This window comes from Azolla caroliniana, unplaced genomic scaffold (genome assembly GCF_043228905.1).
Source record: "Azolla caroliniana isolate FFs.n. ecotype wild unplaced genomic scaffold, voAzoCaro1.0.p SCAF_7, whole genome shotgun sequence".
Lineage (NCBI taxonomy): Eukaryota > Viridiplantae > Streptophyta > Polypodiopsida > Salviniales > Salviniaceae > Azolla > Azolla caroliniana.
Window position 1 is genome coordinate 16,820,600 of NW_028230442.1, and position 25,125 is coordinate 16,845,724.

The window sequence follows — 25,125 nt, forward strand, 5'->3', positions numbered from 1 at the left end:
GTCTTCTATGGTCCAAATAGGGCTCTAACCTCTAACCTCCCACTCATGGCACAAGCTCTTACAAATTAAGCTAAGCCTTTTCGTTTTTTAGTTTAACTCATCATATTAATACAATCGATCTATCATTTAACCTTTTTTATATTCCTAATTTAACTTATTTCCTCGCATACACTTTCCACATCATGACAACACTACCCAGAATAATGATATAGTCGGCCAAGTACGTGATTTTTGACGTGCAACATAACAATGGTTTTGAACACTTGATACAGAAATTCCTTGAGTCCTCTGACCTTGCGACAACCCCACCTAGTCCTAAAATTGACATTGTAGAACCGCATCCTCCTCTTCTAATAGTTAGCAAAGAAAGTTGTTATTGAGCCTTTGGAGGAGGGGGAGATTGTGGATATGTTGTCGAAGGAATCAACACTTGCTCAATAGGTGAAAGAGACCAAAGAAAATGGGCAATCATCTAGAAAAAGATCGAAGAAGGGAGCACCATCAGGGAAAAGACTAGTTACTCAGTCAACAAGCTAGAGTTCCTTTTTAATGAACTTATTTACTGGATTTTCCTTTCGGAGTTAGATTCCCAGGGATGTGAGGAGTCGTAAAGAAGACCATTGATTCCACGACTTTTGGATCCACACACACAAATTCTTTAGGAATGAAGGTGAATGCTTTTCCATGTCTTTCTAGCATCCTCCTGATGGTGAATCTACTCAAGTCCCAACCCATATTCTTAGAAAAGTGTGAAACTTATAAACAAAACTAGAATTTACAGTTTTCTATGTTGCAAACCCCCCCCCCTCTCCCGAAATCAAATGATATCATGCTAACCAAACGTGGATTATGAGTGGGTGATTCAATCAAAACTAGGCCTCATGCGAATGTTTGGATATAACAATTCAGGCTAGGTAAGCCTAAGGTTAACGGCCTAAAAACATTTAAGGGAAACTAAGTGTGGACTTGAACCTTCGGCAAGCACTTGATATTGATTCCAAACATCTTGCTAGAGTGTGAGGTTAGGATCAAATACTTTATGTTTTTTTTCTCTATTTTACTGATACATATGTGAATATCCGAAATGGCCCTAAGCTTTTGATTATTTCGTCGAATGCCCCTCACTTCTCCCCCGGGAAATTCTGCTTGTCCCCTGTTTCCTCTGCCCACAGGCCCCATGACAAACAATGTCAAAAAAGAATCCATGGAAGGCACTTAGCTTGAAGGAGGCGATGGCTTTCAACTTAGAAGAAGCTTCCACTGATGACCTCTCAGGCCTCTTACACAGATGCAGAAAGGAGAAACGCAGAGAACATGGCTTGCTTCTTCATGCCTTCTTGTGTGAACGTGGTTTGGATTCACACAAAGCTTTAGGTAATCACCTTATCTCCATGCTGGTTGAAATAACAAGTGTTTCTGATGCAAGGAAAGTTTTTGATAACCAAGTATTTAGGAATGAATGGTCGTGGTATGTGTTAATCAAAGGTTATATAGAATGTGATATGCCACATCATGCATTTAAGCTATATAGTAGAATGATACACGATAATGTTGGTGTATCTCCTGGTGGACACACTCATGTAGCATTATTAAAGGCATGTGGTAGGTCTAAAGATATAGAAAGAGGGATTCAAATACATGTTTATATTGCAAGACAAGGTTTCCTTGAGAAAGATGCTTTCCTTGGAAGCACTTTGGTTGATATGTATTCCAAATGTGGTTCCTTTGAAAAAGCGCGAGAAGTGTTTGGAAAGCTTAATCTCCATGTCAGAAACATTGTATCATGGAATGCAATGATGGCAGCATATGCAAAACATGGGCAGTTCAACGAAGTGATTAATTGCTTTGAAGAAATGAAGTGTCATGGTATACTTCCAGATGCCGTCACATGTGTTTGTTGCTTGAAAGCTTGTGCAACATTGCAAGATATAAAAAGAGGTCATGAAATATATGGTGAGGTTCAGCGAAGGGGATTGCTAGACATAGATGTGTTTCTTGGAAGTAGTCTAGTTTATATGTATGCCAAATGTGGGTCAATCACTGAAGCACAGCAAGTGTTTGATGGACTTCCATTAAAAAATGTAGTCACTTGGAACAGTCTTATTACAGCTCATGCCAATTGTGAAAATCATCAACAAGTGCTTAATCATTATCATAAAATGCAGCTTGAAAAGGTTTCCCCAGATGTTGTCACGTATGTTCTCTGTTTGAAGGCTTGTGGGGGCATTGATTCTTTAGAAAAACTAGAGGAAATACATGCCCATATTGTAAAAGAGGGGTTGTTTCATAGAGATACTGCTATTTGTAACACCTTGATTGACATATATGCTAAATGTGGCTGTCTCCTTAAAGCAAAAAAAATATTTGATAGTATCCCACATCCAGATGCAACATCATGGACTTCATTGATTGCTGGGTGTGTTCAACATAGGCAAGAGAATCTTGCCCTAGAATGTTTTGAGAAGATGCAACTATTAGGTATCTCCCCAAATGAAGCTGCATTTAGTTGCATCTTACAAGCTTGTGGCTCTTTGGGTGCCATAGACAAGGGTGAAGAAGTACACATTGAGGTTGAACGACGAGGTCTTCTGGAACATAACCTTTTAGTCGGTAGTGCATTAATAGATATGTATGCAAAATGTGGGTTTCTTTCAAAAGCAAAAGAAGTCTTTGAGAAATATCAAATCCGAGATGTTGTCTTATGGAACATACTAATCATGGGCTATGCTGCGCATGGGCATGGGGAAGAAGCCCTTAGATTCTTTAAGCAGATGCAAACAGAGGGATTCTTTCCGAGCTCTGTCACATTCATTTCCATTATGAAAGCATGTAGCAATGTGGGGGCGATAGATAAATGCCGATATATACATGCTGAGATTGAAGAAATAGGTTTTCTTAAAAAGGACCTTATCATTGGCAGCACCCTTATTGATATGTATGCTAAATGCAGCTTGCTTGTCAAAGCTCAAGAGGTATTTGATAAGCTTCCTGCCCAAAATGTTGTCACGTGGAATACATTGATTACAGGATATACTCAACATGGATATGGTGATATGGCTCTAAAATGCCTTGCCCTCATGAAGTCTGAAGGTATCTATCCTGATGCTTTCACATTTTCATGCTGTCTGAAAGCTTGTTGCATGATATCTACAAGTAACATGGGTGAAGCATTACATGATGAACTTAATAGAAAAGGGCTCGTGGAAAGTGACCTTGTTGTTGGAAATACATTAATAAATATGTATACTAATTCTGGCTTCCTCGGAAGTGCGCAAGAAGTGTTTGATCAACTTCCAGCTTGTGATGTGATTACTTGGAATGTGCTGATTTCTGGTTACTCTGAACATGGACATGGTGAAGAAGCACTGAGATATTTCGAACAAATGCGACTTAAGGGGCATTGTGCAAATACTATCACCTACGCTTGCAGTTTGAGAGCTTGTGGCAACATAGGAGCATCTAGCAAAGGTCAAGAAATACATGTAGAGATTAGTAAGAAGGGCATGCTAGAAAGAGAAACCATTGGCAACAACTTGATTGATATGTATGCAAAATGCGGTTTGCTTCCTAGTGCAGAGAAAATATTTGATAGCCTTTCAGTTCAAGATGTAGCTTCGTGGAATTCACTTGTTGCAGGGTATTCCCAACTCGGACAAACCGAAAAGGTTATTGGATTCTTTAAGAGAATGGTAAGTGATGGTATAAATCCAGACCACATCACCTTTCTTATTCTTCTCAATGCTTGCAGCCGCACGGGGCTCTTTAATATGAGTCAGACATACTTTGAGGCAATGAATGAGCATTATGGAATCATTCCTAGTCTTAAGCATCATACTTGTGTAGTTGATCTTCTGGGTCGTGTTGGTCAGTTAGAGATGGCCATTGGTATGATTAAGAAGATACCATTCTATCCTAACTTGGCTGTATGGCATATGGTGTTGGATGCTTGTCGAAATGGGGGCAATCTTGAGCTTGGGAAACAAGCCTTTGAACATGCTGTGTGTTTGGATGAAAATGATGCTGGAGCTTATGTCTTAATGACTCAAATTTATTCAGGAGGGTAAGATGCTAAAAAGGTACACTCTGAAGGCTGATAAATATATTGCAACTGACCTCAAGTGTAAGCCAAGCCATACGTTGGAAGCTGAAATCCCACCCCCACCCTTGCCTTGGTGTGCAGCAAATGGCTATCAATATGAGGTAACTATTGAGAACAAAAGAATCATAGTGTGAAGTAACCACTAGTTGTCATCCTATAACAAACTGATGGTGATCACGCATCAGTTTAGCTCCACTTTTTGGCTTAAAAGTTTGTTGGATTCAGAGAAGAGATGAAAGAATGCATGGAGCAATGCTGGCATGTGGTGGATATAAGACGTGGCATGATACTGTTAATGGTCCCATCCATAGGAAGTGCGTACAGTGCCATTGAGGTGCTATGCATGGGGCTCTCATAGGATGACAGAAAAAATGTAAAATATGTAACATAACTCTCTGCAAGGAGATGAACTCTAAATGGAGGTGCAAATATGCGTTTTTTGAAATTATGAGTGATACAGGCACCCCTCGAATGACAAGTGTATATACTGACTGAGGCACGTAACACAGTAATGTTACGTGTTTAATTATCAACATGGAGTTGTGGACCAAAAACAAATCAGCAATGAAAAAAGATGCATTTTTTTTGGGGGGGGAGAGGGAGAGAGAAGATGGTATAGCAATATTCAACATACGAAGAAAAGAAATGTTTTTGGAAGACCGTTTGATAGATGTTTAGGGGATGATACCACATGAACTAGATAGATAAATTGAGTTAGTAATGTTGTACCAAGGATCAGAATGCTATATGTTGAACAATACTTTAGAACATGATTGGTCAATAGACAATGTTCAACAGTGATTTCCAAAACACTGAGTGGACCTTTTGCTATCTTGCAAGAAGATGTCTCCATACTTGAATTGACAGATGATTGTACCAAATTGTTATTTCACGTTTTTTTCCATCTGAAACTGGAGTTTAAAAATTACTTTCAGACATTGTTCTATTGCCCTTAGCCCTAAATCATCTTGTCCAAATAATCAAAATCATGATTTCTTTTTTTATCTTCATTCATGTAATATTTAAAATACTTAAATGGAATCAATGATGATATAAATGGTATGTAGGACTCACTACATAGGGGCAATCAACAAGAGGTTATGGAGTGTAGAATCCTCTTGAGTAGATCGAATGTTTGCTCAGCATTGCTGTCTGAGAGGGCCCTCCATGGAGTGTTGTTATTTGAGAGATCTAACTTAAAACAAGTTCTTAGAGTTACCCGATGTGAAATTAGAAGTAACAGCACAACTCGTCGTTTAAACCTTAGTAATTACATCAGGACCAGTAGTAACTTACTTTTGGCTACTTGCTTGAAACTTCTCTGAAGATATACATGGCCTTCTAAGTCATCCATGCATTTCGAAACCAAACTTCTGAAATTTTATGTAACACTGAAACCTCTTGACATTGGCTATTTTCTACATACAACAAAGACATAGGTAGTTTGCACTCAATCTCTAGTGGCATCATTGGAGCAATGGGCACCTGCCTTTACATACTAATAGGCATGGAAACAGGTAACCCAGTCATTAACCTACTGGTGGACATTATTTATATAGATGGCGAACAAAGGGATGTATGCCATCGGCATGTGTACTGAATGTGTCTTTGTGAGATCGGAGACATTAAATCAAAGAAAAGTGGTATTGAGAATATGGGGTAACTCATAGTTTTTTTACATGTGAAATGTGTAAGTTGCTTCATAATGGGTCCATAGGATTGCTAGCTTGATAAGAAGATTACGTAGCACGAATTCAAACCTACTAGAGTAATTATGGTTGCATTAAATTCCTAGTATAAATTCAGACTCTTAAAAGTATAACATCAAGCAAGCCATTCTCACACATTCTAATAGGTTAAAGCATTGGCCTTAGGCTAGATTTGTTCTAATGAGATGACCCTGTTATCTTTGCCCACAAGAGGTCCGGAAGTTATCTAGCGGAGACTGGAAGGTCATGTGCTCAACCCCTACAAAACTCAACATCAAGTTAAAACTTTTACTTGATCATTCAATGCCAATGGAGATCACCATTGTTCTCTTTGCAAGATTGATGCGCCATCTCAAGCTCCTCTCCTTTGTGTTTGGGATGGTTGGAGTTGGTCTTCCGCGATCCATGGCTTGGTCGGTAGGAGATTGGCCTTGGAAATTGAGTATTTGGGCTGCAATAGATAGATAGATAGATAGACACTAATAGATAGATAGATATCTTTTAAACATCCACGGGGAGGCTAATTCCGATCTTTGGAGAAGTGTCTCCTTGATTGTCAAATGTTTGCCACAATTGTCACCTAGGAGAGCATCCCATGTGGGTTGGAGCCATATGCTAATAGACCTCGAGATATTTTTCATGTTCAAAGCATCATTCATAAAGCTTTTTACCAAATTCCAATATCAAGTATCACCATTGTGACAGGTGATCTCAAGAGCCAATACACATGGTTGTGTGCCCGAATATGTCTTCATTTGCACTATGTCCTTGCTAGCAAGTGTTTCCATTGTGCTAAGGTGGTTCCTGTTCAATCTAACTTCTGCCCAAGTACCCCGCATCTTTTCCTCACATTGAATAGATTTGCGTCACTAATTTGTCGATGCCGTTAGTATGACGGCTATCACATTTCATCACATTGTTGGTAATCTCCCTAGCCAATATACATTCTTATGTTCAAAATTTTGTCTTCACTTGCACCATGTCCTTGCTACCATATGTTTCCATGGAATTAAACGGGCCTTTGTGGACATTAAGTTGTGCCTAAAGGGTTGGCCTTTTCTTTGTTGAAGAAACTTGGCATCTTTGATTCATCAAGGCCACGAGAGTGAGGGTAGATGGGAAATTCTTGATGTGGTGGATTAATGGGGTCTTGGGGTTGGTCATTTGATAGTCTTCCAACAAATAGGTTTTCTTCTTATACATGAGAGAGAGAGAGAGAGAGAGAGAGAGAGATTTCAAAAACAAGATGGGAAACAATGTAGTCTTTGGTACTAACTTCTCAAACTAGGCTTATTAAAAGCAATAGGTTGCAATTCTACTCAGTATTAAAAGAAAACAAGAACAAGGAATGATGTGTCTCAATGAACCTTTATGTTTCTATAAGTTCGGCAAACTCTTCCAAAATTGCCCTTTTTGTTTCCGCAAGTAAAACTCACAAAAAGTCTGACCCTTTTGACTCTTCTAAAATTGTCATGTTGTCGAGTCAGCCTTATTACATGAGAAACAAAATATCGCTCCTTTTGGAGCTCCAAAAGGAAGACAATCACAAACAAACATGTTGCCTCTTCCATGCCTCCTAGCATTATTTTAAAGAAGCCCAACTTGTCTATTACATTTCAAAAAGTTATTTTTTTTCCAAAAAACATTTCAAAAAGTTTTAGTCCTTATATGTCTCCTTTTCTTTAAATACAAAAAGGTTTACATTTGAACTCTCTTGAAAATTGTCTCACTCTTTTAGCTTGTCAAACCCAAAAAAATTAATGTGTTCACAACTTTGCTTGCAAAGCCAAGCACACTTGTCTCTTCAAGGTTCTTAAAGTTGCTTTGGAGAAGACAAGTTGTTTATCGAATACCCATGCACATCATTGCTTACGCCATTTTCAACTAAAATGGGCCCAACTTTAAAGATTGGTAAAAGCATTTTCTTGTCTGTTCTTTCATTCAGGTTTTTCATGATGATATTATATATACATAGCCTAAGAAGTTGATCATTTGTTTAGATGTCAAACTGAACTTCGTGTTGTACAACTCATTGTTGTAACTTGTATGTATGTAAACAGTAGCATCACAAATTAATTAGTATATTTGAGTCGAGAGACGTACGTGAATTGTACATGGTATGAAATGTACCGTCATATCAAAAAAGGGGAAAAGAAATATATCTCCACTAAGAGATATCATGTAAAAATTTAAGGCATCTAGTGATTGCATTTAACTCTCAAATGAGTGCCTCTTGGGGATCACAGGAGTTAAGCCTCATGCTCTTAGAACTTTGAAGTCACATCAACGTATAACAATAATTGTGCTTGATAGTCCATGGGACTTCTTACTTTAGGAAACACGAAACCAATAGCATCAAAGGGAAATCACAAAAATGATTTGTTACACGTTAAGATAATGACTATGCGCTAAAAAGAAGTAACATTTATAACACGTCCCATGAAATAATAAGAGTGGCATTAGTGTTTTTCTAGGAATTCGGTGATATTTATGCTATGCGCTATTTGTTCTTGTGATCACATAGGGCCTTGAACCTAGGGCATAAGAAAGATATATTGTTGTTGTGACCAGATATGTCCTTGTCGTCATCGTCAGTTGCAAGACATAACATAGAATACACACCTATCAGTCGGTAGATGGCAATGCAAATCCAAAGATGAAAATGAAGATGTATTTGTGAGTCTAATGCAAGTGCATATTCGAGTACATGTGAAGCTAGTAACAATGACCAAACTAATTTTGCACACCACCATTTACTCATTACTCATGTACTTGCGGACTCCAATCATGTGGTTTTTTTTCTCTCACCGGGATAGTTCTTGAATCTCCTCCCTAAAAAAACAAAAGAAAAAGCACCCATACATGGCAAATCTATTTATATTAGCCTACAGCCAAATCCCGAGGGATGTGACATGCTCGGCACATTGGTCACGAATCACAAGAATGGAGCGAATTAATTCCCGAGGGACACCATGTGCTTGGCGAAAATCGGTGACAAGAGATTGTCAGAGGGATTGGTCTACCGTCTGCCCCCCCCCCCCTTCTGGGTTTTTGTTTTGGGCGCGGGGAGGGGGGGAGGGGGGGGGGGGAACAAAACAAAAAAGGCCGGACGATGGGCCCAAGCATGTGAAACTAGTAACAATGACCAAACTAATTTTCACACCACCATTTGCTCATTACTCATGTACTTGAGGACTCCAATAATGTGGTTTCTTTTTTCTCTCTCACCTTGATAGTTCTTCAATCTCCTCCCCCCAAAAACAAAAGAAAAAGCACCCATACATGGCAATGTGGCATTTTTCAGGTTCTCGTATGGTGTGGATTCAATGTTTGTTTTGGGCATGGGGGGGGGGGGGGGGGGGTGGTAAACAAAACAAAACAAAAAAGGCCGGACGATGGGCCCAAGCATTGGTGTGTGAACGCGCGCGCATCAGCAGCGTGTGAAAAGGCCAAAACAGTGTCACAAGCCCAACGCGCTCTGCTGTTGCTTTACTTTCTTATATGTATGTACATGGCTGGAGGAGCCATGGCCTGACACGTGGGACGCCACGTAAAGCCCACGCGCATATCTCCCCCCGCACCCCCCATGCCGACACGTGTCCACCCCACCACACCCAAAGACCTCCTCCATAGATAAACACCCCCCTCCCCACCCAACTGATAAGTTATAACTGAGAAGTTACAACTGTAATCTATGCTGCCCAATGACCAATGCCCAATGACCAGTGCCCAATGCCCAATGCCTCCACCCATCATGCCCAATCCTACTACTACTACTACTACCTCCTCCTCCTCCACCTTCCGGGGCGTCCGTAAGCGGCGATGGGGCAGCTGGGTGGCCGAGATCCGGGAGCCCCGGACGCGGTCCCGCATCTGGCTCGGCTCCTACCCATCCGCCTCGGCCGCCGCCCGTGCCTTCGACGCCGCCTCCTTCTGCCTTCGCGGCCCCTCCGCCCGCCTCAACCTCCCTCACCTCCTCCTCAACCTCCCCCTCTCTCTTCTCCCCCCGCCCACCGCCTCCTCCTCCTCCTCCTCCCGCCTCTCTCCCAACTCCATCCGGAGAGTCGCCCACGCCCACGCCACGAGCACTCTAGCCAAGCCCTGCCTAGCGCCTCCTCCACCTCCATCTCCCCATGATTCTCCTCCTGCATCATCATCAGACCTCCATACCCTAATTCCTCCTTCTCCACCCCCCCTTCATCTCCCTCTAATCCCTCCTCCCTCCTCCCACCGATTTTCTTCCGTGACATTATCCGCCGATCCTCCGCCTTCCAATGTTCGGCCTCATGAAATTCCTCCCCGATTCGTCGCCGCCGCCCCCGCAGTTCCTTTTGAAGATCCGCCACTACATCCACTCCCCGGATCCTGCATTTCCCCTTCTGGAATGAGTAGTAGAGAATTAAGAAGGCCGAAGGAGCCTACAATGGCTAGGGTAGAGTCTGGCTATGGACCTGCAGATTCCATCCAAAATGCGAATAGTAGCGGCAGCTCGTTAAATAATCGAATTCATGGCTCGGATAGAGAGTTCTGTACACCATCGATGAGCCACGAATGGGTGGATCCCACGAAAAAATGGTCGAAACCGCAAGTCCAGAGCAGCTCACGCCTGTTGATTAATCAAGAGACTCCTGATGATCCACCGCAGAGCAGAATTAATCCATTCCGCAGCTCGCCATTAATTGATGAGCATTCCAACAATCCATCAGACGAATCCCAGCTCACGGATTCATCGGCCACTCATACATCAGAAGACAACGAAGATTCCTTGAGATTCTGTGACGCGATGAGGGCGTCCCCACAGAATCCAGGGATCCGTCCAAAGAAATCATCAACAGAAACCAGGAAATGCCGACAGACGGCCACGATCTCCGCCCGCCGTAAGCTTTCGATGGCGGACGTCCGATGCACAGGGGGCGGCGGGTCATCGGACACCACAGGATCTCGTGGCCTGCACGTGGATGACATGGCGCGCTACGATTGGCTAGCCCGTGCCAGCTTGGAGATATCCCCTAGTCCCACCTTGGAGCAGATCATGGCCGCGATGGCACCCGACTTGCCACGTCATCCGGGTCACGAGGGGTCCGCACCGTGCGATTTTGCTGATGTGGCGCCTTCGGAATCCTTGTCATTGTGGAACTACTAGTGACTTGGCCCCAATTGGAAGGGACCCAGACTGTCCTTCCCGGCCGGACGGCTGTCCAACCGACCGACTCGACTCGACCCAAACCGAAACCTACCGATCCCGATCCAAGCATCCGGCATTCAATCGCTTGGGAACCACTTATTATATATGTGCTAGTGATGTTATTTTGACTCCTCCGGCAAACATTTCGGGCTCGCTATCGGGATCTCTCTCATCAAGTTTTGAAATACTCCTAGGACATGATGTTCAACGTGTGTGTGCACGCTCTTCATCGGGACGATCCGTAATCTCTCGTTGGAACCCCCTCGGAACATGGACAAAGTTGTTGGCCCAAGACATGCATATATTGAGTTATTATGCCCGAGTTAGATGGGGTTTTTAAATTCCCGAATCTTGGAACATTGTGCCGTTCGTCTTCAAGTTCGTCGAGGATCTCATCACATTTTGAAATTGAGGAAACATGTTGCCCCATGATCTCGTGGTACTTTTTGGATATGAGCATTTTCTCGTCGCGGTTTTTCTTGTGGGAGAGTTTAGTAAAGTGAAGAGACTTTGCAGGTATAGGGAAGATAACACCCACACCCCGTACATATTCAAGCTAATTGATCCACGAGACTTTAAAAACTTTAATTTCTCAACATAATGGAAGGCCAAATGGAATGTGATTGTTGTCAAGCACTTGCCAAATAGAATGTGATTGTTGTCGAACACTTCTAGCAAAGTTACACATCTTTATATCGATGTAATTGCAATGTTGTATGCCCTCGAATTGAGGGGCATATCCGTACGAAGTGACATACGATGAGAGAGTACAAATTAGCCTTGCCTACTAATGAATACAAAAATCAATCAAAATTTGTTATGCATACATCTAGAAAGATATCACAACAATGTCAACACTCTACACACATCAACCAAGTTTGACTTGCAAAATATCTTAATCATGTCATGACATTAAGGAACACAAAAGGTCCATGTTTAGATGTGGAGTTACGCTTATTTTTTCCTGTTGAATGTCAAAAAAGTATACATTTGTTTCTAATTGTTATTACAAGTTATTTTCCTTTATGTTCTAAATGAGTACAAATTTTTTGAGTAAGGTCCACCTATAGAAAAACTATTGGTGTAAATCATATTAGTTGAAGGTTTCCATATCCCATGTGAAGATCCACACATCCTGTACTTCATAAGCATTTATAACTCTTGTCCCCCTTTTACTGGGGTTTTAGCTCAAAGAGCTAGAGCTTTAACTTACCTTCCCCATCAACAATATGTTGGAGGGTGGCAGCTCCAGACCTGCACTCTCTTTCATATTTATTATCTTTGTACTACATTCTCTCTTTTCTTAGATTCTTCTCTCTCTAGAATCTGCAACTCTTTAAATGCCTTCTCGCTCTAGAATCTGCAATGCTTTAAATGCCTTTTCTCTCTTCTACCTTTTCCAAGATATTCCCTTTTATTCCTAGTTTTTTGTAGCTGTTTGGTAGTACAAGAGTCACTTAACTACCAAACAGCCATTTCACCCACATTCCCCAATTTTGTATAAATAGGCTATACCAGCCTCTTTTGTATAGTTTTCCTTTTCTTTTTTGCCACTTAAAAACAAGCTCTATTCCTTGGTTGTGTCTTTGCTCTTTGCAACCCTTTTTTTTACTGCTGTCTAACAGCCTTCTCACAGCTTGGCTGTGCCTATTTTGTTTTAAGTCTTCCGCTGCTGCTATTAACAGCTTTTCTCACATGGTATCAGAGCAGTGAGGTCTCCATATCCTCAGCCTGATTTATTTTTTTTGCCAAAGAGCACATAGACATATCTTCTTTTATCCCTCCCTCCCAACCCTACAGAGGAGGCTCTTCTGTTTTCTTTTCCCCTTATCTGAGCCTCACCTAGCATCTAGGGAGAAGTAGAAAGACCCTGAGTATCTACTTACAACTGCTGTAAATTGTCCAGCTGTAGCTCAAGAGGAGGATATCCATGGCCTCACATGCCACCATTGTTTCATCAACCATTCCCCAACTCCCCAAAGAATCCATCTTGGATGGGAACAATTACTTGGATTGGGAGCTACAAATAAAGACCTTGCTACAATACCATCGTTTATGGAATGTAGTCAATGGTAGTGACAAGAAACCACCAGTAACTTCATCCTCTTCAACCAAATCAGTTGCTGGCTCATCTAACGCTGAGATTGAAGCTTGGCTAGATAAGGATTCTCGTGCTCATGCTTTCCTCATGTTTAATATTAAACCGAGCATCGCTCGTCAATTTCAAGATAAAGATGACGAGACAGCCAATGAACTATGGACAGCCATCAAAAGGAGGTATCATCAAGCTAATCATGCTCAAATGATAGCTATTGAAAGCCAACTAGCAAATCTCAAGATTCATGACACTCCCAACATCATGGATCAAATAACGGAATTTGTCACTCTCCAAAAGGAACTAGTTTCTTTGGGAAGCAAGTCCACTAAAGTTGAGTTTGTGCATCGTCTAATGATAAAGTTGCCTGAGTCATTCTCAGCCTTTTGTGACACCATTTCTCTTCTTCCCAACACACCTGACATGAATACATTTCTTGGTATGCTACAAGATAGGGCAACAAGGAAGAAAAGTGCTCAAACTTCCAATGAGACGCTTCTACATGCGACAAGTAAAGGCAAGTGGAAGCAAAATGGTAACTCCTACAACAAACCCAATCCAAGACCGCCAAACAACCCAGCTTACAAGGAGCTCACTTGTCATTATTGTGGCTACAAAGGTCACATTCAGCCAGATTGTCGAAAAAAGAAAAGGGACAATGCTAAGAACTCTTCTTCTACCAGAAATCAACCTACACTGAAATCCAACTCGGCCCACTCAGCCAAAGAAACAGTTTTCCTTGGCATTGAGGAACATACTTCACATTTGGCTGGACCAACTACTTCAACCATCGATGAGTGGTTAGTAGATAGTGGTGCCACTTCACACATGACCTATGACAAATCCATTTTGCATGATGTGAAGCCTAGCTTTTCCCAAATCTCTACAGGAGATGCCTCAAGCATTGAGGCTTCATGTGTGGGTAATGTGTTTCTTGACAATTCTTCAAGTGAAGAACCTGTCGTTCTTCAAGATGTGCTACATGTGCCTCGCATCTCTACCAACCTACTTTCGGTTTACAAAATCACCAAGCAAGGTTATGGAGTCTACTTTGATAGCTCAGGTTTGGAAGTGATTGACACCAACAGCCTACAAATTGTAGCTAGTGGCACACAAGAAGGGGGTTTATATCGCCTAAAAAGCTCCCATAGCCCCTTGGAAAACTCCAAATCTCGTCTTCTTCATCTTCTTCAAGGGTCTCATGCCTTGGTGGCACAAGAAGATCCCACGTTGTGGCATGCTAGGTTTGGTCATCCCAACTATGATTCTCTTCAAAAGCTCTCCTCCTCCCAACTAGTTGAGGATCTTCCTATTTTCAAATCTCCCAATACCCCATGTGTTGCTTGTCTTCATGGCAAGCAACATCGACAGCCTTTCCCTCATGAAGCCACTCATCGAGCAACATCTATCTTGGAGTTAGTGCACATGGATCTTTGTGGTCCCATGAAAACCACTACTCTTGGTGGTGCACACTACTTCATGCTTATAATTGATGACTTCTCCCGCAAGGTTTGGGTTTATTTTCTTGTGGAAAAATCCCAAGCCTTCGCAAAATTTCAAGAATGGGTAGCTCTTGTGGAGAACGAGACATCGAAGAAAGTTCAAAAGATCAGGTCGGACAATGGTGGAGAGTTTATCTCCAAAGCTTTCCACCATTTCTGCTCTCAACGAGGCATTGCTCGCCAATTTTCTACACCCAATACTCCTCAACAAAATGGAGTCGTGGAAAGGAAGAACCGGACAGTCCAAGAGATGGCTCGTACGATGCTATCTCAATCTGATCTTCCTCTCTTGTTTTGGGGTGAAGCTGTCAACACAGCAGTCTACATCATCAACTGCTACCCAACAAAAGCAGTTGCTAGAATGACGCTTGAAGAAGCATTTACAGGTGTAAAGCCCTCAGTATCTCATTTTAAAGTCTTTGGTTGTGATGCTTATGTTCACATTTCAGATCATAAAAGGACGAAATTTGAGTCCAAAACCAAGAAATGCAAATTTCTTGGTTACAGCACACAATCTAAAGCATACAGGTTATGGGATTTAGAGTCAAAGTTCCTAGTCATATCTAGGGATGTTCATTTTGTGGAGTCTCAGCCGGATGACTCTAGGATTTTACCTGAGTTCATGGTTGAAATCCAAGCTCCTCCGGAATCTCCTATTTTAGATGAAGATGTCTCATCTTCAAGCCCCCCATCTCCTCCTACTCAATCTCTAACTTCGCCAACAATTCAAACCTCTCCCTCAACTCCACTTGTTTCCACTCCCTCTACAAACCAGCTTCCACCACTTCCCAAGTGGCTTCAAGCCACCATTCGTGATTCTCATCTCTCCGATGCTGAACTTCATGAGTATACATCTGGTTCTCGAACACGTAAGTCACAACGGCCTCTTCACTCATGCAACTTTGCCTTATTGTGCACTGTTGTGCAATCAAAAGAACCCACAACAGCAAAAGAGGCCCTTGTTCTTCCAAAGTGGAAAGCAGCAATGGAAGTTGAACTTGATTCCATTGAGCGGAATCATACATGGGAGCTGGTCCCACGGCCTCCACATCGACAAGTCATTGGATTGAAATGGATTTTCAAGACCAAATACCATGCTGATGGTGCTTTGGATAAGCACAAGGCACGTTTAGTGGCAAAAGGCTACTCACAAGTTGAAGGAGTGGATTATGAGGAAACTTTTGCTCCAACAGCAAGGTACACATCTATCCGATGTGCGCTTGCACTTGCTGCTCACAACAAATGGGCCATTTTTCAAATGGATGTCAAGTCAACCTTCCTTAACGGTGACTTGAAAGAGGAGGTTTATGTTGAACAGCCTCCAGATGCAAGGAGCAAAAGCTTGAGAGAGAGAGAGAGAGAGAGCGCATGAGGTTTGGAGGGTTGTGTTAATTGAACAATGGGATGTTTATGTGCATTGGTGCATAAAGATCCTCGTAATGTTGGATTAGTTGGTTGTTCTCAAAGTTATACACCATGTTATGTTGGCAATGTTCAAGGGGATTCGTACGGGATTGTGATGTTTATTAGAGACAAATTTCACCCAAAAGTAATTGTTTAGGATAAGTTTGGAAGATTTATAGTGGTTGAGATATGTAAGGAAGGGCAAGTTCTTTAGTTAGTTAGCGTGCATCTAATGTTTCACAAGAATGGGACTTATTATGAAGATCATAGTCTGCCAAGTTTACACACACAAACAAGAATAGACCCAACAAATTCCAAAACATAACCAAAAGTAAAGCAAGGAGATGGAAAACTCGACACAAGAACAAGAAACAAAAAGAAAACAAGGCAACGAACAAGGAAACAATAGAAGGGACAAACACATCAAACAAGAGAGAATGCACCAAAATAGAGGGATACATTAGTCTTTGAAACACACCAGGAAGAAGGAAAACATTCCCCTCCACATGAGAGAGGTTCCATTTGAAGATATAAAAGATTTCAATCTATGATTATACAAAAGCCAAGGACAAGCCTCTCTCATTATCTCTTTCTTTGTTTCTCCTTCTTTGCCACACCATTTCTAGAGTATCTTAAAATGGTGTGACAAAGCTACAATTAATTTATCTGTAAGCTACAGTTAATTTATAACAATTGATTGTAAGTTACAACACTAATGATAGACTTTGATGATCTCCTCTCATCCAAACTAATTCATTATACATATATGAACACACACACATTGTAAGATTTACCCTAACCTTTGTTTTCTAAAACTTGAAATTTCAATGAAACAACCAAGTGTGCTGAATTTAACAATAGTTAGCATGAAATTGACCAATAAACCTTGTTATGTTTAAGACATTTTGCTTGAAATTTTCGTGGCCATATTTTATAGTTAAGTTCCCAAGGTTCCATTCTCTTGAATAGAATGGAATAAAATATAAGTTTATATTATATTAGTGGGCATCAATCCACTAAACAAGACCAATTTTGAAGAGGCTATGTGGAGCAAACACTTTGAAGCTTGGAAGGATACGAAGAATAGAAGAATTGGATCATAAATGACAACATGACATTAATCAATGAATATGCCATGACATATGTGTAGAAATATCATATTTCTATAATATTATGTTTTTTCGAGATAGATTATATCATCATCGTAATGTTATGAAGTTTTTGAGTAAATCTTACATGTTTTTTTCTTATAGCAAGTTATGGAAAAACATGCATATGACCTTTTTTATAGTATTATGTGAATTACTCCATAACATGTATGTAGATTGAGAGGAGATTTGATTTGGAAATGCTCGCAATTGAGCTCTATAGGCACCTTGTCCCCATAGAAGTTACGGTTATGTTGCTTAGTCTTACAACACATTATATAGTTAACCTTGTCATAAGATACTAAATAAGGGTCTTTTGTATTCATGAGTTGGTTTTAAATATGTATTACCATTTATAGATGAGATGGAGAAATTTTATAAGCGTCCCTAGAGGTAACAATCGGCAATGGTTCAATTCAGTTCGAGGTGTCAAAACTGAACCGTTTAAATTTTTTGAAACTTGAACCAAACTGAACCACGAAACCGTTAAACCAAAATTGTTTAAACCGAATCATTAAGTAAAAATCCAAATTGTTAAACCACTAAACCGTTAAATCCATAGTTTCATGGTTCGATTTCGGTTTCCAACTTAGGTCAAATTTCAAATTTCAATTTAAAACTTTTCATTATTTCAAATTTTAATTTTCAAAAGTTTAAAGTTTTTTCCTAAAAGGTGAGAATTATGCTTAAATAAAAAGGTTGTTTAAAAAAAATATTTAAAAACCATTAAACTGTTCAAACTGAACCATTTGGAAAAAACTTGAACTTGAACCGAACTGAACCGTTTAAACCGTTAAGTCATGGTTTCACAGTTTGGTTCGGTTTGAACGGTTTGATGGTTGTCGATTGTTACCTAGAGATCAAATGCGAAGGATTAGTGACCTTCAATATGTGCATATGTGAAGGTGGATGGAAATAGAGAAGGCAGTGGAGGTGGACGAGACGGAAATCACAATGATTGCAACAGAAACCATTTTGGGAGTTTCAAGTTAAAATGGGGGCTATTTTGGTATATTCCCCCTACAATCACACTTTGAATTTCATGAAACAAATGAATGGTGGGAGATCCATGTCCTTCGAATTAAATGTGTCATTTAGGACTACTTTTCGACGACGAGTATGTACTATCTCTTTCCCTTGTTCAACTTGCAAGTTGCTCCAACCTCTTCCTTCAAGTTCTCTAAGGCCAAGCCATATAAAGCAACTTCATCTTTAAACCATCATGTCATTGTCTACTCGACTTGTCTGTTGCTTTTTTGTAAACATACGCTTTTTGTCCACATCAATGCCTTTTGGGGATTTCATTAGACGACGAAATCGACTTTACAATCATGCGTGCCTTGTCGAAATTCTTGTCTTCATAAAGTATTGAAGAATCTTAATATCAATTACTTTATCTAGTTATAACAACCTATAGACACGATATTGCGGAAAGACCTTTAAACAAATTACATCACAGATGATGTGTAGCAAGCATTGTCACATCCATGTTATCGTAATGTTGTATAAGATAATTGTATTTGATGAAAATACTATATCATTCAAAAAATAGAGAAATCTAAGTGACAACATGGGTGGGCTCTTACCTTGTGAGCTACATGCTTGAAAGTCAAGTTCAACCCCGGTTGTTGGCATTCCCTTCATTGTAACAAAAAAAAGGAAACAAAGAAGACATAAATGTACTCAATCCCTATTTAGAGAGAGAGAGAGAGAGAGATAATTACAAATAGAACCTTTTCGTGTCCAAAAAGGGATCAATCTTGGCACATGGGACCTAAATACACAAAATTTCTTGGTGTCCCTCCTTCCTAAGAAGAGATGTTCATGTGGAACAAAAAGAATCTGTGTGTGAATAATACACTCATGGCACGCAACGACTTGGATCGATCTCTCGATTGATAGTTGGACGAACGCCTTCAATGCAGACAGTTGGTGCTATGAATGCACAATAGGTGAACTCCTCAAGACCCGATTTGAGAGAAGCTTGATGGCTACATCCCTTGGTTCGAGGAGATTTGGATGTTGATCGCAGGCTTCACCCTGTGGTATGTATGGAAAGCACTCTAGCTAAAGGTCTTCCAAGATTTGGTACGCCCCAGGGAGGAATTGATCACGTACTAGACGGTGATAAAGGGATCTAGTTTATAGCTATAGGTACCTACTTACATTAAGTAGTCAGTTTGAAAGGATATGTACGTAGTCTCATATTCTTGAACTCGATTGGAGGGTGATTCCCCGATTTATGTATAACCTTGTATAGTCTTTCTGTAATGATCTCTCCTAACTAATGGGAAAGTAGCCTCTTTTTGGAAATAAATAATACGCTCATATACAAAATCAGCCTTCTAGATGGCGCTTTAAGGATCACATCCAAGTCACCATACCCTCATAATATATCATCAAATGTCTCACGCAGTGTTACAGTAGCATATGTTGAGATTGTAGAGAGAGAGAGAGAGAGAGAGAGAGAGAGAGATTTATTTCATGCTCAATGACAATGATGGTTTTTAGTGTTGATGTCTCTAACTGGAGTAAGCCTATCTTCCTTTAGTTGGGGTTTTGCACATATGGAGAACAATGAACCAATGACTCATTTTCAAATTATTTTTGCGTACTTGAGGTATTGGGGACTATGATTCAATTGGAATATGCGGAATGCCTTCACTTTTAATTCACAAGTTGGGGTGAGAAAATACGTTCTCAAGTTAAAAGGACTTCTTTTGTTGCAATTGACAATGCTAGAGAAGTCACAAAATTTGAACCATGAAGAGAGAGAACTCCACAAGGTCACATATCCATATTCGCCATTTGAATTGGTGTGTAGGGTGGCATTGAGTTTGGAGTTGTAGTAGTCTTTAGATCCCTAGATACAAGGGTTCTATACTTTGTAAATAGTCATGAAAGCCATTATTTAAGATGTACATAATCTTCAAAAATCAAAAGCATGAGGTGCCCTCAACCTTAAAATGAAAGCATTGCCATTAAGAGAAAATAAGATATAAGTCTACACAATTTTTACTAAGGTCTTATTTTTTTAATGCAGTAAAACCAAACTATACAAAACCCCTATCAAACATTGTTAAACCAAAGCAAACAATTTCACCTACAGTTTGTTGTCATTGCTCTCTCTCAATAATATTGGGGGAAATCATGTTGACAGAAAAATACCATTTCTATATGTGGACATCATATAGGGGGATCTAAAGTTTACAAATACATCGAGAAGACAAGAAACCAAACCAGATAAACTCTTTCTTTATTTTTGTATTTTGTTTTGCATTGTAGCAAGCATGTCCTAAAGAATAAAGGTAATTGCATTGCCCTAGGGCATAGATCTTAAATGTCTTGCTAAGGTTTTTTCTTAACTTATGATATCTTGGTAAGACTTCGACCCTCACTATCATGAACAACGAGTATTAATCATTGGAAAATTTGGGAAATTCCATATATTTAGAAGTTTCCTAAAATATGATGAAGATTAATGGCTATTCCCAAATTGAGATGTCTCCACTCTTATTTTTAATCAAAAGGCTAATCTTTGGATTTTTATGGAGATGGCGTGCATTTATCCTCCAACTTGTTTATCTTCTCAACAAGCTTTTGAGCCACTTCTTTCGTGTCCCAAAAACTACGCAATTATGATTCAACTTGCTTAGCTTCCTAACAAGTTACTTTCGTGTTTGAACATAACCAGGTATCCGTCAACTTGGCGAACTTAACGACAAGCTAATAAGCCTCTTCTTTTATGTTCCTGAAAGTAAGCAATTGCTCTTCAACTTGCTTAGCTTGCCAACGGGCTACTTCTTTCGTGTTCTTGAAAGTAACAGTGTATCCGTCAACTTGGTGAGCATACCGACAAGCTAATGCACCACTTCTTTTGTGATCACAAAATGTATGTGTTTGTCCTTCAACTTGCATACCTCCTACCAATTGAACTTGCTATTTCTTTCATGTTCCGAAAGCAAGTTCCTATCCTTCAACTTGTTAGCTTTCCGACAAGCTAACTCACCACTTCTTTCATGTTCTCAAAAGTGAACATTGTCGTTTTTAATGTTTCCACAGGTAGTGGCGACCTAGTTGGGTTTATTGGACATCCTTAGCTTGGTTGCCGACATATTGTCATCGCTTAATCAAAATTGACATACCTATATCGTATACGAGGCTAACGTTAGAATACTCTTACACCATTGAAAAGTAATAATATTAGGCGCGCATTTTTACACAATGTCTCTTTATCATTATAAAAAATGACATATAATAGCATCTCATATATACTAGTTCATGTTGAATATGTTAAATGTTTTCCTCTTCATTAGGAAAAAATATTTGTTACATAACTAAGTTGCATACTATGACACTAGGCATCATTTCATGCTTCGATGGAGTCAAACAAATCATAAATAACCTTATTCAACATAGAGTTTACTCAAGAAAATGTCTAAGACTCTAATTGTGGTTTGTAGTAAATAAATAAAAAGCAAGACTACAACATAGGTGGAACTTCCTGGTTGGAAATATTTCTAGGAAGCATTAGATCTTTACCTAAATATATAGAAACATTACACCATCATCATAAAAATTGTGGTATATCTCAAACTTTGGCATTGTTTCATGCATGAAAAGGGAACATAAGCTATGAATCAAACCAACTTTTCCCCGAGAGTGAAAAAAGAAAGAGACCAAATTAGGGCCTTTTGAAGAACTGAATGGGTAGTAAAACCATCTACATAGGTGTGCTTTTTGAGCTCATACAACATAAATACAAAACAAATGAGATTCGCAAACTGTGCTCCTCAACTCCTTTCAAATGTTAAGTGACTTAAATTCAAAAAGTTATAAAGGAAGGCTTTTGCAAATATCTTTGTGGTGTATGAAAAGACGGAAGTGGGGTCTGACTGACGGACGGATGAGTGTGCAACTTGTTGACATGATTGCAAAGAGGATAGACAGATGGATAACGCGGTATAAACACACACATACCTCCAATAAAGTGGGCAAACACGACAAGGGCTCTAATAAAAGGGCAAACAGAATTCAAGCAATATAGAATGCACACAAACACATTAGATTTATAATATAAAAGCCACGAACAACAATTAGACTCTACAACACAATCCTTCCGATCAGAACATAATTGTTCTCAATCCTTATGTATCATTCCATCTCAACTTGAGAATATTCTACAACACTAAGAGTAATACAAAGTCTCTCTTTCTATCTATCTAGTTAGAGAGAAAGGAACTTGGCTATTTTTAGAGAAACGTTTCTCTCTTGGGAAGCCTTCTTCTATTCTTACCTCTACTTCTTTTATCTCTACTCGAAAAACCAAGTTCCTCTTGTGTCATCACCTTATCAACAACAGCCAACAAAGGTATCTCTTCTACTTTTGAGCACAACTTTCCCTTTGAGGAAACCTTAGTTGTCTGCCCCATCTTCTCGTCCACCTCTTATGGGAAATCTCTCGACTCATCCACCTCTATTCTTCTTTCTCTTTGGGGAAACCATGGATAGGTGTTTAGTGACAAAAGTGGTGAGCCTTTGAGTTACCTCCCCCTTCTTAGAGTCAAAACCTAACATAACATAACTACAACTACTAGTAGTTAGTACTAGTTAGGAGTAGTTGTAGTAGTAGTAGTAGAAGAAGAAGAAGAGCAAGGAGCTTGGTGGTTTTTTTTGAGAAAAATGAAGGTCAACACCAAGGGAAAGGATCCTTCTAAATCCTCCCCCCTACGAGGTAGACGATTGGCGGCAGCTGGCGGGCCTATTCCAGCTTGTCCACACTCACATGACCCGCGGTTCACGGGTGTCCGCCTACGCTCATGGGGGCGGTGGGTGTCGGAGATCCGGCTCCCGTGCAGCCGGGAGCGCGTGTGGCTCGGGTCCTTCGGCACGGCCAAGATGGCGGCATGTGCTTTCGATGTGGCATCCATCGCGCTCCGCGGCCGCCGTGCGCGCCGCCTCAATTTCCCCCACCTAAGCCACCACATAACCCACCTCCTCCACATTAGTGACCACCATGGCTGGTGCCAAGCTCATGTCCATGAGAACCCCCATTCTTTCAAACACAAGATACGCGCCATTGCGGCCGCCGCCATGGCATTGGGAGGAGGCTTCAATGATCCCCTCCTGCTCCGCCCCGACTCACCCCCGAGTAATTCGATCGAATCTCAAATCTACATCAAAGATGAGGGGGGTTTCGTGTCATCCGATAGTTCTTCTTCGGTCGAGGAGGAGGAGGAGGAGGAGGAAGAGGAAGAGGAAGAGGAGGAGGAAGAGGAAAATGTGGTGATAATGGTGGATCTGCAGATGTGGGAGGCAGATCTGGTGACATTGCGCGAGCTCGAATCCGACCTCGCCTCCAATCTCATCTAAAAAATCTTACAAACCACAATTATATACATATACATACATCGATATACATATAAATACTTCATCATGAGAGGCAATTTCAAGACATTGGACATCTGATTTTTAAGTCATGTGCATATGCCCCTCCATGTCCATCCTTCATGCTGGTGGAGCTGCCCCTGTAACCTGCTAATCCATGATGATGATGATGATAGACTTTGATCCTATGCATCAATATGTGTATGCCTGAATTGCGAACATGCCGCCATGGTTATATGATTCGATGCTTGCCATCGAAAAACCCCGAAATGGCGGTCATTCCCCATGGCCTTCAAACCTAATTGTTGATGCCTGCCTCCCTGCTACTGCCATTGAAGAGTGCCCCATGTTTCCATGGCTCCGGTGGTGCCGTGGCCACTAGGTCGGACTAGAAATGTTGGTCACGAACTCGGATCGGGCCAGAAGTGTTGGTCATGAACTCGGGTCCGGCTAGAGGTGTTGGTCACGAACTCGGGTCGGGCTAGAAGTGTTGGTCACGAACTCGGGTCGGGCTAGAGGTGTTTAGGGAAGTGTTGGTCATGAACTCGGATCCGGCTAGAGGTGTTGGTCACGAACTCGGGTCCGGCTAGAGGTGTTGGTCACGAACTCGGGTCGGGCTAGAAGAGTTGGTCACGAACTCGGGTTGGGCTAGAGGCGTTGGTCACGAACTCGGCGTGCTAGAAGTGTTGGTCACAAGCTCGGTTGGGCTAGAAGTGTTGGTTATGGGCTCGGCCCAGAAGTGTTGGTCATGAACTCAGCCTAGTAAGTGTCAATGTGCTCGATACTCTTGACTCTATAATCCTACCGGATAAACTTTGCGAGTTTATGTAGTCTTTGGATGAGCGCAACGGTGCGTCCGATTTTCACCGATAATTTGGAAACTTCGGAGACCTACACATGACCCTCTAAGATCGTCGGCCTCGTTGTAGTGTCATTGCCCCCAACAATCAAGGTTTTATGCAAATTATTCGGGCTATGAAACTGTTGAAATCCAACTCGAGCTTGTTGTGGGCTTCACCACATACCTATGAACACTCACACTATTACACACCAATATTATCAAGCTTTGTTACCTCTCGGAATTGCATATAGTAATCAACACACAACAAGAATTTGGGCAAACACCTTGTGGACTTCATGACCAATGTATCATCCTCAAGATAATAGAACATACAAAAGAAAAATGTGCTTTTCGATGCATAGAGTTATTGGTTTCCTATGATTGCCCTTTGGACATAACAAATGTCGGTGTACCATTATGGTTTTTGCAATGAAGTAATGACGCTTATATAAAGCAAATCGTTGAACTTCCTCTTAAACAAGGAACACACATCGATGGATACATATCAAAGGGGTCTTTAAAAACTAACAGTGATCGTGTTAGGCTTCATACTTGGTCCTTTTTAGTCTTTATGGACTTTGTATTTCCATTTGTGCATACTACAAATCCTAATATGAACATTAAGTCATCGATGTTGGCATCAAGAACTTATGATACATATATTATGCTAATTAATGCATCTCAAATAGATTTCAAGCAAAACTAGGGGATGACTAAATTGATTGACTTCAAAGAAGATGTTGTATAATGAATGA

The 25,125-nt window shown here is 40.7% G+C and overlaps 2 protein-coding genes and 2 long non-coding RNA genes across 4 annotated transcripts; all 4 read left to right on the top strand.

Annotated features, from left to right (window-relative positions):
- Positions 1-1,124: 1,124 nt before the first annotated feature.
- On the top strand, positions 1,125-5,033 carry LOC147862080 (pentatricopeptide repeat-containing protein At2g39620-like). Its single transcript, XM_087322072.1, has one exon. The coding sequence runs from the start codon at positions 1,188-1,190 to the stop codon at positions 4,062-4,064; it is 2,877 nt and encodes a 958-aa protein (XP_087178198.1). The 5' UTR covers positions 1,125-1,187; the 3' UTR covers positions 4,065-5,033.
- A 1,712-nt stretch (positions 5,034-6,745) lies between these two features.
- On the top strand, positions 6,746-16,728 carry LOC147862081 (uncharacterized). Its single transcript, XR_015530000.1, has 2 exons — positions 6,746-7,114; positions 16,364-16,728. It is a non-coding gene; the product is annotated as an uncharacterized LOC147862081 (long non-coding RNA).
- LOC147862082 (uncharacterized) lies at positions 9,471-11,993 on the top strand. Its single transcript, XM_087322953.1, has one exon. It carries the CDS (start codon positions 9,503-9,505, stop codon positions 10,949-10,951), a length of 1,449 nt encoding a protein of 482 aa, XP_087179079.1. The 5' UTR covers positions 9,471-9,502; the 3' UTR covers positions 10,952-11,993.
- Positions 16,729-23,518: 6,790 nt separating the features above from the next.
- Positions 23,519-24,725, top strand: LOC147862083 (uncharacterized). Its single transcript, XR_015530027.1, has 2 exons — positions 23,519-24,059; positions 24,091-24,725. It is a non-coding gene; the product is annotated as an uncharacterized LOC147862083 (long non-coding RNA).
- Positions 24,726-25,125: the final 400 nt, after the last annotated feature.

Excerpts from the sequence above, each read along its gene's own strand:
- LOC147862080 (XM_087322072.1), top strand. The coding sequence starts at position 1,188 with ATGTCAAAAAAGAATCCATGGAAGGCACTTAGCTTGAAGGAGGCGATG.
- LOC147862082 (XM_087322953.1), top strand. The coding sequence starts at position 9,503 with ATGCTGCCCAATGACCAATGCCCAATGACCAGTGCCCAATGCCCAATG.